Raw genomic sequence first — 19130 nt, 5'->3', positions numbered from 1 at the left:
AGATTCCTTTTTGCCTTTAGAGTAAGAAATGCTTCGAATTCTTTTTTCATTTTTTGTCTAACTAATTGTCTCAACCTTTAGGTGCTGTATTTTAAATTTTATTTTATGTATACTGGAATGAATTTTGTAAATTGTTCTTGAGATGAACTATGATGAAAAATTGCCTGAGTTAAAATATCTCCTTAATTTTCTGTTTGGAGACTAGTTTTTTAATAAGCTCTTTGTCTCAGCTTCCTCATCTGTAAAAAGGAGAGAACAATAATAATAATGATAGCACCTATGGCAAATAGTTCTCTGAAGGATGGAGTTAATTTATATTTAACAATTATCCTATGACCAGGCTGTTTTTATTATTTTACTTTGTTTTGATGAAATGTTTTCCTTGTTTTTTTTTTTTTGCTCAATAAAATATTGTAAGAATTTTTATGGTTGTATAATATCTTCTACAGGATCTATATTTGGTTATAGATAATTCTTTCAGTAAAATTAAAATGTTTAAATTTAATGTTTTTTTGTTAAATATTTTAATTACGTAGTGCTAAGCACGTAACAAATGATCAGCAAATATTTATTTAAATAGAATTAACTAAAAATGCAAAAGTTTTAAAGATTTTTTTGCACACAGTTCACAGTCAGTACAAAGTAGAAAATCAGTCCTGAAAGAGAATACTAGGGAACAGAATCATAGATAATTACTTGCTTCAACATCTTTGCCTATCTATCTACTCTAGTGACACAACTACTCTTTTTCCTAAGAAATACTATTGCCAACAAGAAAGAGACCCTTACAGACTCATTCTTCCATCTATCTATTCTTCCCTGGGTCTATCCATCTGTCCATCCATCCCATCCTTCCGTCCATCTATCCATCCATCCATTCGTCCATCCACCTCTTTATCTATACTTCTTTGTAAACCTGCATCCCTGGCCCTATCTGATTTATTAGGACTGTGTATTTGCTCAAGCTGGGTCAGACATGCTTTCTGTTCTGGGACTTAGAATTTGGGCAGAACATTAGCCCTGGCTCCGAAGTGAGGGAAAGGCAGAAAGGATTAATCAGTCCTGAAAGCTAATATGTGTCAGTCGAGCACAGTAATAACAAAGAAGATAGCTCCCTGGTAATGGCCCGACACAATTCTCTGAGCTGTCAAATTAAAGTACTGAAATGCTATCCTAGTTACGGACAGGGGAAAAGCACTCTAAACTGCAGGTAATTTCAATGCGTGAAGAAAAGGGTGAGTTGTTTACATTTAATAATAAATTGTTTCATAACAAAACAATTTGGTTTTGTTGTAAAATAAATTTGGTTTATGTAAAATAAATAAAACAATATAATTGTGTTTCAATAAAACTAAAACTTCTAAGTTGTCACTTCTTAGCTCTCTTAACCCTCGAATAAATGGTCTAATTATTAATTAACACATAAGAAAGGCTTATAAATAAAAATTGCAACCCTCAATGCAATGCTTAGGTAGATAACTGCCAGTAATCATTGTGGTGTGTATATCTATGGGGAAATTATTCAAATATATTTTTAAAAGAATTTAAGGAAAACTAATTATAACAAGGAAGCTTGTAGAACATTTTTTTTTTTTTTTTTTTTTTTTTTAAACAGAGTCTCCCCGTAGCTCAGGCTGGAGTGCAGTGGCGCGATCGCGGCTCACTGCAGGCTCCGCCCCCCGGGGTTCACGCCATTCTCCTGTCTCAGCCTCCCGAGTAGCTGGGACTACAGGCACTCGCCACCTCGCCCAGCTAATTTTTTTGTATTTTTAGTAGAGACGGGGTTTCACTGTGTTAGCCAAGATGGTCTTGATCTCCTGACCTCGTGATCCGCCCGCCTTGGCCTCCCAAAGTGCTGGGATTACAGGCATGAGCCACCGCGCCCAGCCTAGAACATGTTTAAGACACTTCTGGCTTGTCCTCCTGAAGGTAGACAGCATGGCCGCTGTACTCAACAAGCTTACAGAGGGGCCAAAGGGTGGCGCTTAAGGAAAACTGATGAAACTGATGTGTTTTAGAATATCCACACATGTGTATTCGAGGTCCCTTGTGATGAAGGATAGAGCCAGGGTAGGAAAAGAAGGGTGGGGATATGCAGATCCAGGGCCTAGGGGCTGGTGTGGCTGATTCTCCGTGTCCCAACATGTGGCAGATCATTAAACAGTTATGTTTATCGGGGAGGAGGTTAGAACATAGTTTATTTAATGAGTTTTTCAGATGTTTCAGCAATTGGAAGAATTCATTTATAAATTTTACGTATTTTGACATATGGTATGAGGGCTTTATTTGTATTATTGTCACAATCTCTGCAAATATTGGGGGGGGTCTGACGGAATGCAATCAATTTTGTGGGCATATGTATGAATGCAATTTAGTGTAATTTTTTCTGATACAGGATTTCCAACAATGATCTCATAGAACGAAATGAATTTCACACCCAGGACTTGACTTTACTTACATGACTAACTATAGACCCCGTTACAAACGTATACTATGCCTTAAAATTAACAGTACTCTGGGGCTTGTTATTTTTACAGGTTTAGAATATCAGATAGATTTGCACATTTAGCCTTAGTTTCTTCTGTTTTAATATCTATCAATAGATTTTTAAAAATCGTCTCAAAATCACTTTTCCTTTGTTAATAGAAAAATAAAATGTTCCCTCTCAAGAGGAAGAACTACCCTTTTGAAATACATTTTTCTGGAGCTTATAGGGTCAGAACTGTGGCTCTATATTATATATCTCAAATAATATCTCAGCTATGTCAGTCTGGGTGCTTTAGAAAAAGAAGTAATTGCTTATCCTTTCAGATAACAATGGCCAACACTGAAACATAATCTTGCAGTTATTCATGCTTTAGTTACACTTACTAAAGAACATTCCATCAAAAAAGTTTTAATATATGCATAATTATTTGTTTCTAAAACATATCTTTCCCCATGCACAAACTGGCAGGACTTCACCTAGCATCCCTATAGAACCAATTCTTCAAATACCATTTCCCATGATTTAGATATAAAGAAAATGTAAAAATAAAAACAAAGGTTTATTGAAACATGTGCTTTTGGGTTAAACATGTACTTCTCATCTTCATGAAAAGCCATCTCTTTTAAATTAACCTAGCTGATAAAATTCTTAAGGGGAAGAGATATCTTGAAATAATAAAAATCCATTTGCAGAGCCCAGATGTACATGGAACAAGGTATTTGGGTGTTCACTTTATTTTTAGATTTTTCATACTTTTTTTTTAACCCGGTCCAAGCCCTAAGAGGTACACTTCTGCTCCCTTCTCACCTCCTTGCAAGAAAATAATTAAGTTTACTATATTCCTTAATAGATATAGGAGTTTGAATAATTTCTAGTAGCTTGGAAATAAACTAATGGTTTCCTTTTAGGCATCCCAGTACCTACATTTATAATTGTTCATGCAATCTCATTACTTTGGGATCAAAACTTATTAAGCAGCAGTCTGTTAACTGAAACAACAATAGAAAACCCTCTTTGGATTCCTTTTTGATGTCAGACTAATGATTGACTGCCAAGATGATTTATGGCTTTCTTTTTAAAATAAAAGATAAAATAAATGACAGAAATACTTTCTGGCAATAAACCAAAGTCCTCCTGACTGAAGAAATAGTTATTATTTCTCTTTCTCAGAAAAAATAAAAATGTCAAATATTTAAATGTGGTATTTTATATTGGGGATATTCAGAACAAAGTATATTTCTAGGTAAATTTAAAAATCAATGAATATTGAGTGTCTTACCTCAGACTTTACTAAAATTTTGGTTGGATTAAAAGTTGATGACTGGGTGCAGTGGCTTACACCTATAATCCCAGCACTTTGGGAGACCAAGACGAGAAGATCACCTGAGGTCAGGAGTTCGAGACCAGTTTGACCAACATGGTGAAATCCCATCTCCACAAAAATACAAAAAAATAGCCAGGCGTGGTGGTGCATGCCTGTAATCCCAGCTACACAGGAGGCTGAGGCAGGAGAATTGCTTGAACCCTGGAGATGGAGGTTTCAGTGAGCCGAGATTGTGGCACTACACTCCATCCAGGGCAACAAAGCGAGACTCCACAGCAAAAAAAAACAAACAATTGAAAAATAAAGAAAATATAAATATTTATTAAACCCTTTGATATGGGAAGGTTTTCTAGTTTAAAATTAGTCAAAGTGATCAACATATCAATAAAGTAACTACCTAAAACACAATTTTACATAACAGAAAAAAAAATTGAACCGAAATTTTGAGTTAGTAAAATACATTTGGGAAAACAGCATTATTTATGCATCAGAAATGCAAATAACCTAAATTTCTGGATTATTCAATAAATAGAAGGTCCTTTAAGCACCACCTCAGTGTTGCACCTGGAAACTTTGCTGTGGTATTTACAAAGCTAGTAGAGTAATATTAAATGTCAAAAGCAAAATGAAATTTCTAAAGGATAATGATAGCTATAAAGTACAGTTGGCCCCTTGTATTTGTTGGTTGTACAACAATGGATTCCACATCCATGGATTCAACCAACAGTGAATTGAAAATACTTGGGAAAAAATAAATGGATGGTTGTTCGTACTGAACATATGCAGACTTTTTTTCCCCATCATTTTCCCCTAAACAGTACAGTATAACAACTATTTACATATCACATTGTGTTAGGTATTATAAGTAACTTGAAGATGATTTGATTTATACGGGAGAATGTGTGTAGTTTATATACAAATACAATACCATTTTATAGAAGGGATCTAAGTATCCATGGATTTTGGTATCTGCAGGGGATTCTGCAACCAAAACCTGCCTCCACCCCCTTGGATACTGAAAGACAACTGTTTTATGATTTTTTTTAAAAAAGAAAACAATTTACACCTACCTTTGAGCACTCAAGTTTATAAGAATCAGTGATTTTCTTTTCCATATTTTTCTATATGTTCTCAAATCTCTGAGTATTTATTATTTTTGTAATTGAAAATGAACTGTTTGAAGAGAAGAGAGAAAAACAGAAAGAGCTCTAGTTAATAGGATGGAGTGAAGGTATTTGTATTTTCACTCCAAAAAAACCTATTAAAATTATTGTGGAGGTTTTATAAATGTGTACAAATTATTTATTACTCCTCCCAATTGAGACATGGAGATCGATGTCTCCTCTCCTGAATCTGGGCTGATGTTAGTGATTCTCTTGTAACTAATGGAATGCACCGGAGTCATGCTGAGTAATTCCAAGGCTAGGTCATAAAATCACAATGCAGATGCCTTTCTATGATCCACCTCACCTTCACATAACCCAGGTTTTCAATTGTTGAATTGCTTCCAGTTACTGAGTCTTCCAGCTTAGCTCCCAGATATTTTAGAGCAGAGAAAAGCTAACCTTGCTGTCTTGTATGAATTTCAATCAAGGGACACAGAAAAAATTACTTCTCTAAGATAATAAATTTTGAGTTTTTTTTTCATGCAACAATAGCAAAATGAAATAGAAAATCATTGGTATCTATAAGTCAGGTACTGCCATGGCAAAACTTCAAAAGTATGGCATTGGCTTTGGAACAAAGCATGAGTAGAATTTGGAAGTGCCTTGAGGAAGGGCCTTGAGAATGTCCATGCAAATTCCCTGTGTTTTGGTTTCCCCTCAACAAATGCTAATTAATATCTGAAAGCAAACGCATCCAATCAGTCCTACTATGAGCATTTTTTCTAAGAATACATCTAATAAAACTAAGACATTTGTTGTCTAGACATCAACCCCTGAATAAAAAGAGCAAGGATTATTACATTTGCAGTAAATTATGTCGTTGATTCTTTCTCAGATTTTAAACATTTTTGCTAAATTGTGAATTGTGGAGACATTTTATGGATGAAAATCTCAGAAAGATGAGCAAAAACATATCCATAATATATCAACTATTGTTATGAAAATTGGTAAATGAACAAAAAGACACTCTGTCACTTTCTTCTACTTTCTTCCAGAAAGAGTTGACATCACACAGGTCTTATGGATGTTGGTTATTTGTCACCTCCCATTTATATTTTGACATTCATAGTATGAGATGCCTTCTCACCTGGTTTTCTTTTAAATGTTGAGGGAGTCTGCTTTTGTTTTTTGTTTTCTATTTTCTCTATCTATATGTGAGGATTCACAGAAATTAAAAACACACACTCAACTATGGAACCACTGCCATCTTCTCTGTAAGTAAATATTTATCTTATTCAACCATGTACCAGGCAGAAAAGTGTAAAATAATAACTAAGCATACTCAGATAACCACCAACTGACCAAAAGGGATCATATTGCAAATCATTCAGAAACATCCACCATCCCTTCCAGTCATTTTGCCACCTTATGTGATCGATGTTCTGACTTCTTTCACTAGAGTGTATTTTCACTTGTTTTTGTTCTATAGATAAGTGAAGTAATTTGGTATGTACTCTTTTGTGTTTGGTTTCTTAGTTTTTTTATATGTGTCTATGATTTTGTAAAGAACAATAATTTTTCAGTTCTTTGTTGTATGCTACTTCATTGTATGAGTATAGCAAAATATAATTTGTCTATTCTACATTGAATATATTAAATAATATTTTGGTTGTTTCCAATTTTTAACTATTACAAATAGCGCTTATGTAAATATTCTATGTGTATATATATATATTTCTTTTAGCTGTAGCTTTAAATTAGAATTACTGAGTCACAGGCTATGTGTACAATTACCTTTAGTTACAACCGCTGTAACTTTATAAATTTATTCTGCAAATATTATTGTCTGCTTCATTGCTTGCCTTTGTAGTCTTTTAATGACATTTTTTAATGAACAGAAATTCTGAATTTAAATAGTCTTTTATTTAACTGTTATTCTGTTAGTGGCTTTTATATTCATTTAAGACACTTTTACCTACATTATAAGTCAAGAAGATGTTTTCTTATGTTATCTTCTGGAAACATTTTTAGATATAATATTCATGTGGATTTGGTTTTTGAGTGTAGTGTGAGGTAGAGATCAAGATTCACTTATTTTTGTCAGGTTTAAGATATTCAAATAACTCATTATACTATTCTCTCTCATATTATTAGTCTTTGAATATTTTTATGCTAGAATGTTTAAGATATGTGATTAACAATGCTATGTAGATAGAGGAAAGAAAAAAATTGAAAATGAAAAAAATACATTAATTCAGTGTTATCTATGATCTCTCCCCACTTCTGAAACACTGAATCAGTTCATCAAATTCTGTTACGTAATATTTCCAGGTCTATCGGGCCCACTTTTTTTTTACTTCAGTTGTCCACGTTTGCTTATTTAATCTTTTATCTATATGATTCACTGCTTTTCAATCTTCTAAATATAATGATTGATTCATAAAATAATAAAACAATATTTCTTTCTAGCTATTGAATTATAACAGCTAGACACTAATATGCATTCAGGATTCTTCTTATGGTTCCAATCTCTCTAACAAGAACTATTTGCCAAGGTTTTGTTGCTGGAATAAACATGGACTTATTGCTACTTTCCTTAAATAACTTCTTTTAAGTGTTAAAAGCCTATCTTAGGTACAAGCTACAGTCCACTTGGTTTAGTTAGAGCCACTAACTGGTTATGAATAACAGTGGCACCCACTGTTTGATGAGGAAAGTGCAGGGCAATTTGATTTACAATTATAAAAACACAACAATAAATGGTGAGCACCCTAAAGAAAGTAAATATTTGGTATATATCCATATTATTCAGGATTAACTGATCTACTATTATCATCCCTTAAACATAGTTGTCACTTCCCTAACTAAATATTAATCCATCATCTGAATCCAATGGAGTGAGGCTGCCCCAGAGACCCCAGAATCTTGTGCTGCAAGCACAAGACTTCAACATATGAGAGCTGCTGTGGGTGAGAGCTCACAGATGTGATTGATGACATTATAAAAGGTCAAGGCCAGTCCCCTCTTGCTCTCTCTTGCTCTTTCACCTTCTGTCATGAGGTGATGTAGCAAAAAGGCCCTAACCAGACACTGGACCCTTGATGTTGTACTTCCCAGTCTCCAGAACTGTGAGCTAATACATTTTTATTCTTTATAAGTTACCCAGTCTCAGCTATTCTTTCATAGAAGCACAGAAGCGACTAAGGCACTAGGGAGCCTTTCTTTTTAGAATATTGGTAAAATTAAGGCACGTTTAACGATAATTAGAATAAGTAGAAGAACAGTGAGGAAAAGATAGCTTTTGGAGAGTCTTAAGGTTATCAAAGAAAAAGTAAAATTGGGAGAGAAAAAGACGCTTGATATAGGGAAAAAATGTGCTTTCTAAGAAATTGGATGCAAGGATACTAGGTGGGGAGGAATATAATGCAGTTCTAACTTGTTTATAGATGATTTTGTTTATAATTACAACAACTTGAAACTGATAGAATTTCAGCAAACTTCTTTCCACAGATGAAATACATTAGTACTTCAGGGTCAGGATGATCTGGTTTTATATCCAAGTTCTACCATTTATAGGCAGCAATTTTTTTTATTCAACAAATATTTGCTAAACACCTGCTGTAGGGTACTAGAGATACCATAGTGTACAAGACAGACAATGCTCCTGCCTTCTCAGGGTTTATTATTATAAGTCCTGAAATGCACAACATATAGCATCAAAATACTAACATATGTGATACTTCAGGTAGTGAAAGCACTATGAAAAATTGAAAAATGCAATCAAAGTCAGTACCAGTGTTTGTGTATAATATAATCATGGGAAACCTTCCTGAAGAATGACATTTCAGCACACACCTATATGAAGTACAAGGACAAGTCATACCAAAAATTTTGGAGAAGAGCAGTCCACACAAAGAAGCCAGGACATGTAAATACTCAGAATCAGAATAGTCTGACATGTGTAGAAGAACTGAAGAAGTATGCAGGCGACAGTAGGTCATGCCACAATGTTGATTTCTAAGTTGATGTGAAACCAATGGGTTGTTTTAAATGATGTGTTCTGATTCATACTTGAGGAAGGTCACTCTATTTGGTGTGCAGAGAATAGACTTTATAAAGCAAATTTGAAATCTGAGAGAAAAGGTAATATTCTATCACAGTAGTCAAGGCAAGAGATGATTACAGCTTGTTCTAAAAAAAAGCTATTGAGATAATGAGAAATGATCACACTTGGGACATATTCTGAAGGCAGAGGTGGACATACTTTCAGATGGATTGGGTGTAGAACACAAGCAAAAGATAAAAATTAATGAAAATCCTTTGATTCTGTGCAAATTTCTGAACAATAGTAGCACCTTTTAAAAAGACTGGGAAAAGAGCGAAACTGGATGAATAACAAAGAAGGGCATCTGAAGTTCCCTTTTGCACTTGTTCAGTTGAAGGTACTTTGGGGGCTGTCAAGTAGAAATGTTGAGTAGATTATTGACGTTACATATGAGACTGAATCTGAGAGAACAGACTGAAGTTACAAATACAAATTTGGGAGTCATTAGCCATATTAAGCCATGGGGTATGATGAACTAGAATATAAAATGAATATAGATATAGAAAATGTAAAAGGGGAAAAAGAGAATTTATTTAACTTTTGTGGGTCTCATATTTTATCAATAAAATGGGAAATACAGATATGTTGGAAATATTAAATGTAGTATAAACTACATTGAACACTTTGGCACATAGTAAGAGGTCAATGGATGTGAAATATCATCAAAGCCAATCTAATTTGATTTTGAAATGACATAAGCCTTATAGTGGAAAAATATGACTTAAAATTATTGCTCTCTCTATATATATGGATTTAAAAAGCATTTCACAAAATCCGATACTCAACGCATAATAAAAACTTTAGCAAACTTGAAACAGATGGAAACTTCTGCAATTTGATAAAGAACATAGACAAAATCCTACAAATAGCATCATACTTTATGATGAGATAATGGACACTTTCTCAATAAAATTATCAATAAGACAAGGATGTCCTCTCTCATGCCATTATGTTTAACATCATATTAAAAGTCCTAGATAGTCAATAATACAAAAAGGAAAATAAGAGGTACACACATTTAAAGTATACACATTGTAAGGAAGAAATACAACTCTTTAGTTGTAAATGATATGACTGTCTATGTAAAAAAAAAATCCCAAAGAATTGACAGAAAAAATCTAGAAACTGGCGAGTATAGCAAAGTAGCAGGCCACAAAGTTAACAACACATTGAAGTCAACTGATTTCCTATATATCAGCACCAAACAACAGAAATTTGAAATTAAAAAAATTAAATAGCACCAAAGATGATATAATAATGTATAAATTGAGCGAAATATGAACAGATTATATACAAAAAAGTATAGAATACTGATGAAAGAAATTAAAGAAGATTGAAATAAATGGAGAGAGATTCTGTGTTCATGGATTGGAAAAATCCCTATCATTAAAATCGCAATTCTTCTTAATTTGATCCATAGTTTCAGTGCAACTTTTATGAAAACCCCAGCAAACCATTTTATAGGTATCAAAATACTGATTCTAAATTTATATAGGAAGGCAAAGTCATAGCATAGCCAATAAAATACTGAAGATAAAGTAGGATGTGTCGCTTATCTGCTTTCAAGAATCACTGTCAAGTTACAATAATAAAGACAGTATGATAGTGGAACAAAGAGCCCCAAAATGGATACGTACAAAATAGGTAACTGATTCTTGCCAAAGAAGAAACTACAATTGAATGGATAAAGGGCAATCTTTATATTTTGTTGATATTTTATCAATAAAAGGGGAAATACAGATATGTTGGAAATATTAAATGTAGTATAAACAATTAATGAAACAATAATTTGTCCATATTAAAAAAATGAACTTACACTCAGACCTTACACATTTCACAAAACTTAACTCAAAATGGAACACAGATCTAACAATAGACCTAAATATAAGATGTTAAACAATAAAACTTCTAGAAGAAAATATAGTGGAATACCCATTTAGCCTTGTGTTTGGTGACAAGTTTGTACAAAGCCAAAAGCACAATCCACGAGAAAAACTGATAAGGTAGACTTTATTAAAATTAAAAACTTCTGTGCGGAAAACTGTTAAAAGAATAAAAATATAAGCTACACACTGGGAGAAAATATTTGCAAAGCACATATCTGATATAGATTTTATATTGAAAAGATAGAAAAAATTGTTTAAAACTCATCCATAAGAAAACAAAGAATACAAGTAAAAAATGGGGAAAATATTTGAACACATATCTCACCAAAGAAGTCAGAGCAGTGTCAAAAACAAAACCTTACAAAAATATACTCAGTATTAATTTGTTATTGGGTAATTGCAAGTTAAAACAACAATGAGATACCACTATATGCCCATTAATGTAGATAAAACCCCAAAAATGAACAATACAAATTGGTGGCAAGGATATGGAACAACAGGAATTCTCATTCATTGCTGATGGGAATGCAAAATGGTACAGTCACTTTGAAAACAGATTGCTAGTTTCTTACAAAGCTAAGTATAGTCTTATCATAGACCCCAGCAATCACGTTCCTTGGGATTTGCCCAACTAATTTGAAAATATATGTTCACACAAAAACCTGCACATGAATATTTATAGCAGTTTTATTCATAATTGCCAATAGCTGGAAGCAACCAATTTGTCCTCCATAGGTGAAGGGACAAACTGTACAGTGGAATACCCACAAAATATTAGGCTATTAAATGTAATATAAACTGGAGAGAACATTTTGGCACATAATAAGAGGTCAATAAATGTGAAATATCATCAAAACCAATATAATTTAATTTTGAAATAATATAAACTTTATAGTGCAAAAACAGAAGACTTAAAATTATTGCTCAAAACATGTATGGATTGAAAAAGCATTTCACAAAATACAACACTCATGCGTGATAAAAACTTCAGCAAACTTGATTTACTGATATCAAAACATGAAAGTCATGAAAGAAAAAGGCATATTGATAAGTGAAAAAAGCCAGTCTAAAGACCATATAATGTGTGATTCCAATTTTATCACCTTCTTAAAAAGGCAAAACTATAGAGATAGTGAAAAGATCTGTGGCTGCCAGGAACTTGGGAAGTAATTGAGATAATTAAACAGTTAAAATACAAGAGAATTTTTTTTACAGTGATCAAAATCTTCTGTATCATACTATAATGACAGATGTGACATTATGCATTTGAAAAACCCACTGTGATGATTAATATTGAGTGTCCACTTGATTGGATTGAAGGATGCAAAATATTGTTCCTGGGTGTGTCTGTGAGGGTGTTGCCAAAGGAGATTAACATTTGAGTCACTGGAATGGGAGAGAGAAACAGACCCTCAATCTGGGTGGGCACCATCTAATCAGCTGTCAGTGCCGCTAGAATAAAGCAGTCAGGAGAAGATGGAAGAGCAGACTTACTGAGACTTCTAGCCTTCATCTTTCTCCCGTGCTGGATGCTGGATGCTTCCTTCCCTTGAACATTGGGCTCCCAAGTTCTTCAGCTTTTGGACTCTTAGACTTACACCAGTGGTTTGCCAGGGGCTCTCAGGACTTTGGCCCCAGACTGAAGCTGCACTGTTGGCTTCCCTACTTTTGAGGTTTTGGAACTCGGACTGATCCACCACTAGCTTCTTTGTTCCTCAACTCGAAGATAGCCTATCATGGGACTTTATCTTGTGATCATGTGGCTCCATTCTCATTAAACATCCTTTCATATATACATATACCCTATTAGTTCTGTTCCTCTAAGGACCCTGATACAGATTTTAGTACCAAGACAAGTTACTCTATTAGTCCATTCTTATGCTGCTATAAAGAACTGCCCGACACTGGGTAGTTTATAAAGGAAAGAGGTTTAATTGACTCACATCTCCACATGGCTAGGGAGGCCCCAAAAAACTTACAATCATGGCAGAAGGGGAAGCAAATATGTCCTTCTTCATATGGCAGCAGAAAGGAAAAGAATGATAGTGGAGCAAAAGGGAAAGCCCCTTATAAAACCATCAGGTCTTGAGAACTTACTATCACAAGTAGCATGGGGGAAACTGCCCCTAGGATTCAGTTACCTCCCCCACAGTCCCTCCCACCACACATGGGGTTTATGGGAACTACAATTCAAGATCCAATTTTGGTGCGGGCACAGCCAAAACATATACCCACAGAACCTTATAAGAAAAAGAGTAATCCTAAACATATATAAATTTATAAAATTCATTTGAAGGCTAGGGATGCCAGGATGGAATACAGAGTCTACAAGAGAATCTAACTATACTACAAATGTATGAAACAACATCACTGTGGGAGATGGGATGAAAAGTTGCTGACCTCAATAACTTTGGAAATACCAGGACTTTTTAAGACTAAAGGCAGAGAAATTATACATAAACATTATACTCTAGTTGATAAACCTATTTCCTATGGGGTGCAGGTTAAAAATTCTGAGACTGCTATATATGTACACTAGAATTAAACAACTAAGTAAATGGTTGGAAGATGGTAAGAGCTCAATTTTACACTGTTGGGTTGGAAGTTTACACAAAAGCATTACGAAGAGGTTAAATGATCCATATGATACTAGACTGGAGTGGAAGATGTCAGTATGAACCCATGTTTAGTTTAATTTAGATACAAAAGATAAAGAAATTTACATATAGAAATTTATGTGTGTGTGCGTGTGTGTATTAATGGATTATTGTGCCCACGTACCATCCCGTTTTTTGTTAGCTGAGAGGGCCTAGAAGCAACAACACTCCAATAGCAGTGAGCACACCTAGTGCCAAATCTTCGTTTCTAATATCATTCCCCAGTGAAAGAAACCCGGCTTCCTGGAAAAATGGCTCATTCTAGAACTAGGGCTGGAAATATTCAAGATTATTCTGGAGCATGCCAGAGAGTAACGAAGTGATAATAAAAACAGAAAAAAAAAAAACCCAGAATAATATCCCATAAGGAGGAGGGTATGTCAAAGGGACTCAGGAGCCAATGTAAGTCCTCAGGTCAGTGGCCTAAGCTGGAACATCTTGAGCTGTAATGTACCATAATGAATAAGGTATCATTAGATTATAATTTATTTAAAAAATGGATTATAATTTGAACTACAAAATGAATATCCATGAATTTGTACTTATATAAATAAATAAACAAACAGAGAAGGGTAGTTAAATCTCCCATGCAAAAAATTTCCAAATTACTATGTAGATACTCTGTCTTCAAAAAGATGGAGAATAACTCCTGCTTTTTAAGTGCAGCCTGTGCATAGCATCTTTCTTCCAAAGAGCATGGGGCAGCATTGGTGCAGAAGTAACTTTATAGTGGAGAAACCTGGAAAACACTATTTCAGTTAGTTGACTTCAGCGAGGTCAACATCAACAGTGGTAAGTCATGTTGATAGTATGTACTCCTGATATGATGTAATGAAAACAACCCTTTACCTCTATTATCTTCCTTTCTGAAACCCATAACCCCAGTCTAATTATAAAAGAAATAGCAGATTGAGAGACACAATGCAAAGACATTATACAGAATACTTGTTCAGTACTCCTTAAAACTGTCTAGGTCCTTAAAGACAAGATAAGTCTGAGGGAAAGCCACAGCCAAGACAACCCCAGAGGGATATGACAACAAAGTAAAATGTAGTCTTCTGGAACAGAAAAAGGATTTAGGTAAAAACAAAGGAAATCTGAATAACTTATGGCCTTTAGTTAATACTGTATTAAACTCTTTCATTAACTATAATGACTGTAGCATATGTAAGGTGTTATTCATAGGGGGAAGTGGGTGTGGGCATATGAAAGCTGTACAATTTTGCAGAAATTCAAAACTGTTCTAAAATTTTTTAAAAGTTTATTTAAAATTATCTATGTACTTTCTGATTATGGCAAATCCTACAATACTAAAAATTAATGTAAAACTCAATTACTATTTGCTTTCTGAAGGCTGTATGAAGTTGCTGATATCCTGTACTCAGAGCCCACTTCACATTAATGGAACCTAGAATAATTTTTAAAAACAACTTAAATGAAAGAACTTTAAGTTTTGATGTTATTAAGTGCTTCTTTCAAGATGTTTCAAGTCTTCTCCAAGGACAAGTAACAATGCACTTCATCTACAAGGGTTTCCAATATTTTTAGTGTAACCAGCAACAGTGACAGTGACATAATGAAAACAATCATCTTGAAAAGAAGAACAGAAATTTATAAAGAATATGTTTTCCTCTATTTAATTTTCCAGATTATTCTCTGAAGGACATACTTAAAAGTAAAAGATGCTGGATCTCCAATATGAATTTGTATAAGTTTGTCATCTGAACATTTTTATTTTCCTCACATAAACAATTTTTATAGCTCATGGGGCCTGACATATGTTAATTCTCCTTTGCTTAAAAACACCAAGATCTGGAAAGATCAAAAATAGAGCTTTTTTTAAGTTACCGAATTCTATAAATTTTATAAGTAAAGTTTAATATAACTATCAGCATGAAGTGAACAACCACTAATTTTCTATCACAGAGAAGTAGTAAGAATTACCGAAATCTAAGAAAGTCCCAGAGTAAAATAAATGACTTTTTTTTTCACCCCCAGGAAACAGAGATATCAGGTAATAAACTGTTTTTTTTCTGGAAAATAATTGACAATAAATTTAAAGGTAATTTTATTAAAGAAAAGGTAAACTATTTGCAAAACAAGATTCTAGGTAGAATAGCAATAGCAAAATCAGAGAAATAAAAAAAAGGCAATAGCAAAATCAGAGAAATAGGAAAACTTAGGCTAAAAAAACACTTAATGTTGATCTTAGCGTACCAGTATGAAAATAGGGAGGAGAATTGAAACACTTTTATTCTGGGGTAATGTGTTTTTATTGCTTATTTAATAATGAATATCCATAAAGTTTGTGATCAAATATAATTTTTGAAATAATAATATTTTGAAGAAGTATGAGAAAAACCAGAGTGAGAAAAAGGTAGTGGGGAAATATTGGAAAAATAGACAAGTCTGTTTTTTTGTTGTTGCTGTTGTTAAAACTTTGCACTGTTTTCCTATTGGTTTCAAGTCCAAAATTTATTCATCCATCCACCTATCCATACATCAACCCATTTATTCATCCATTCAGTTATTCAACAAATATTTATGTAAGGACAAGTGATATGGAGAAACAGACAAAACAATTGAAAACATGTGGTCAGAGAAATAAGGAAAAAGGCAGGAGATTGACTGTCTTAGAATCCTGAAGCAGAGATAGTCTAAAGAAGGCATTAAACAGAATCCTTGCAGAGTCAGAGGACACTAAGAATAGGACATTGAGAATAGGACTTTCAATTTGGAGATTTTAAAGTCATATAAAGGCAATCTTGTAGAGATCACTGTTGTGAGAATGCTAATTATAAAGCCAAAAAAAAAAAGAGTAAGAGTCAGAAGGCAGCACGAAGATGGACATAGTGGTATTATAAAACTGAAATAAAGTACAATTTTTCATGAAATGAAACTTTAAGTGGTTGTAACAAAATCATGGTCACATTTACTGTTTTAATCCAGGTTAATCAATGTCCTCCATTCTATTTTACAATCAGCTCTTTGAATGGGTGGGTCTAAAATAAGATTCATGCACAGGATTTGTGTGCAAACCATGTGATCAGAAGTATTGTTATGGGATGAATTGTGTTTCCCCAGATTTATATGTTGAATTCCTAATTCTCAGAACTTCAGAATGTGACCTTATTTGGAAATAGGATCATTGCAGAGGTATTTGGTTAGGATCAGTTCATTCTGGAGTGAGGTAGACCCCTAATCCATTTGAATTTGTATCCTTATAAAAAGGGGATGTCTGGACACAGACAGATACACAGGAAGAACATCACATAAACATGAAGACAGATATTGGGGTAATGTTTCTACAAGTCAAGGATTAACAAAGATTGCCCGCAAACCACAGTATCCAGGAAAGAGGCCTCAAAGAGATTCTCACTCACACCCTCAGGAGGAACCAACCCTGCTGACCTTAATCTCAGACTTCTAGTCTCCCGAATTGTGAGAAAATAAATTTCTGTTGTTTCAGCAATTCAGTGTATGGTACTTTGTTACAGGAGGCCTAATACAGCATGAAAGACTAAATCTGTAGAAATTTAATTCTGTTTTCAGATCTAAACACTGGAAAATTGAACAAAGGTAAAAGATTCAGAGGCCACAAAGGCAGTGGAACACTTTGAGAAAAGGAGTGCATGCATCAAAATTGAATATTCCTTCTATGTTCTGGAAAAACAAAATAAAACAAAACAGGAACTGTAGGTCACACTTGTGTCCATATGTTGGTAGTTTTAAGATAAAGGGCTTGGGTAGAGAGTTTCTCTGAGATTTCTGACTTTTCCATTGATTATAACCATTTCCCATAGCTACTTATGAGTCATGGGCTCCTGTGCTTGACAAAATGTATTAAAATATTCAAAGTAAAAATAATCTAGATCTAGAGTCAGCCACACTTGGGATTTCGAATTGCTTGGGAATTTTATATCTACTGAAACCTGCCTGCCTTGACCTGTTTTTTCCTTCCCATGCTAAATTCCTACATTCTCTATCTTCCATTTCACCCACTTAGGCAGAAGTGAAATTGCGTAAGCTCCATTTCAAGGCCCTGAGATCAAGACCCCTGGCTATTCTTCACCTGCAGCATCCCTTAACCCTTAGCTCCTGCATCTCCAGCCTGAGCGTCTACCCAGCTACTCTTGACCAGGTTTGTTCATCTGCTCTTCATGCCTTCAGTATTAAAGTGAGATTTTATATTTTTGCTCATATCAAAACACTAGAAATGATTCATTTTTTTTTTATTCGGGGTGAAAAATCTTCAAGGCTCCTTCTGTCAGTATACAACTTTATATTATCATGCAGCATAACTGCAGTAGCACAGAGTTTGTTCGTTGTCTGATGGCTGCGTCCTCAAAGGCATGCATGTTACATGGTTAGTAATCACATTTATTTTTCACAAAAACAGCAGATAAGGGAACATATATTTTAATGACTACATAAATTCATCTTTAATCAGAAACATGTAAGGGATGAGATGCTATTTTAAAGTAGGATACATTTTTTTTGACATTTTAAGATTTCTTTGTTGTCTTAAGGCTACTTAAATTATTTCTTATTATTTGCAACTTTTGGTAATAAAATGTTACAAAGCTACAGCTTTTCTGTGTCTGAAGTTTTGCACTAGTTGCAGGTGCTCTGCCTTAATAGTGAAGCACTACATTTTCTGAAATATTCCATTATGGTTAACATGAAAAACCCTCATTATTTTTGATATATATTTTTTTATATTTTTGGCTGTTGTACCCAAGACAGGTAGTTGGGGGCAGGATCTTTCTCTCAGTGTTTATGCAGCTTTTGTTTTCAAGTAATCTCTCTGTGGCTCTTCTTAGACTTCTACCCTCCATGACAATTCAGTTCACATTAACATGTAATGGTATCCCTTTGCTTTCAGTAAACTATAGGTGATTTTGCTTTCTCCTAATTTTGTTTCAATTGAGGCATATTTCATGGGGATTTCCTTCTCTCTTAAGTACCTTAGCATCTTTTCTTACAGAACAGATTTATCTTTGAATAGTTAATTAATAATGAGATTTATATTGTAAATGTAGTAGAACATGAATGAGAGAGAAGGGAATATAAGAAGAGTAAGAAAAAAGCAAAGGAGATAAAATAGAATTCTTCTATACCCATTCGGGAAAGAAAACTAGCAAGGGAGGTGGAAGGAATAATGACGTTGGGGGATAACTCTTCCTCCCACTCTTTAGTGTCCCATGGGGAAGGACTTTCTAGGGTAATCCTGGCTTCTTCCCTGTCCCCTTTTGGTGCCCAGACTATTAGATAAAATCATATGTGATTGGTGAATATGATAAAAGGAATTGATTAGTCTTGCCCATTCCCATTGGATTTTCTTTGCCTCTCTATGTCACAAGTGTTAGAGGCACAGCCTTTTTGGAGAAGCCCTAGAATTTTCAGCATAGTTGGTGACAAGATGGATAAATTTAATTCTGAGTACACCATTAACAGGCCCACTGTTGCCATAGATCTAACCACGCTTCCTAAACAGCCTGACCTGTTATCAAGCTGGCACTTTGATCTCCATTTGCGTGATTTCTGTACTTGTCAAGAAAATA

At 34.2% G+C, this 19130-nt stretch overlaps 1 protein-coding gene across 4 annotated transcripts in view; it reads left to right on the top strand.

Annotated features, from left to right (window-relative positions):
- LOC134736030 (BEN domain-containing protein 2-like) overlaps nt 1–19130 on the top strand; it is an 816235-nt gene that overhangs the window by 473476 nt on the left and 323629 nt on the right. For all 4 annotated transcript variants that reach the window (XM_063635057.1, XM_063635061.1, XM_063635063.1 and 1 more), the window contains one exon: nt 17577–17707. In XM_063635057.1, the coding sequence (XP_063491127.1) occupies nt 17577–17707 (131 nt within the window). The remainder of the gene's footprint in view (nt 1–17576; nt 17708–19130) is intronic.

This window comes from Symphalangus syndactylus, chromosome 3 (genome assembly GCF_028878055.3).
Source record: "Symphalangus syndactylus isolate Jambi chromosome 3, NHGRI_mSymSyn1-v2.1_pri, whole genome shotgun sequence".
Taxonomy (NCBI): Eukaryota; Metazoa; Chordata; class Mammalia; order Primates; family Hylobatidae; genus Symphalangus; species Symphalangus syndactylus.
Note: the sequence above shows the minus strand (reverse complement) of the source record. Positions and strands in the feature narration are given on the sequence as shown.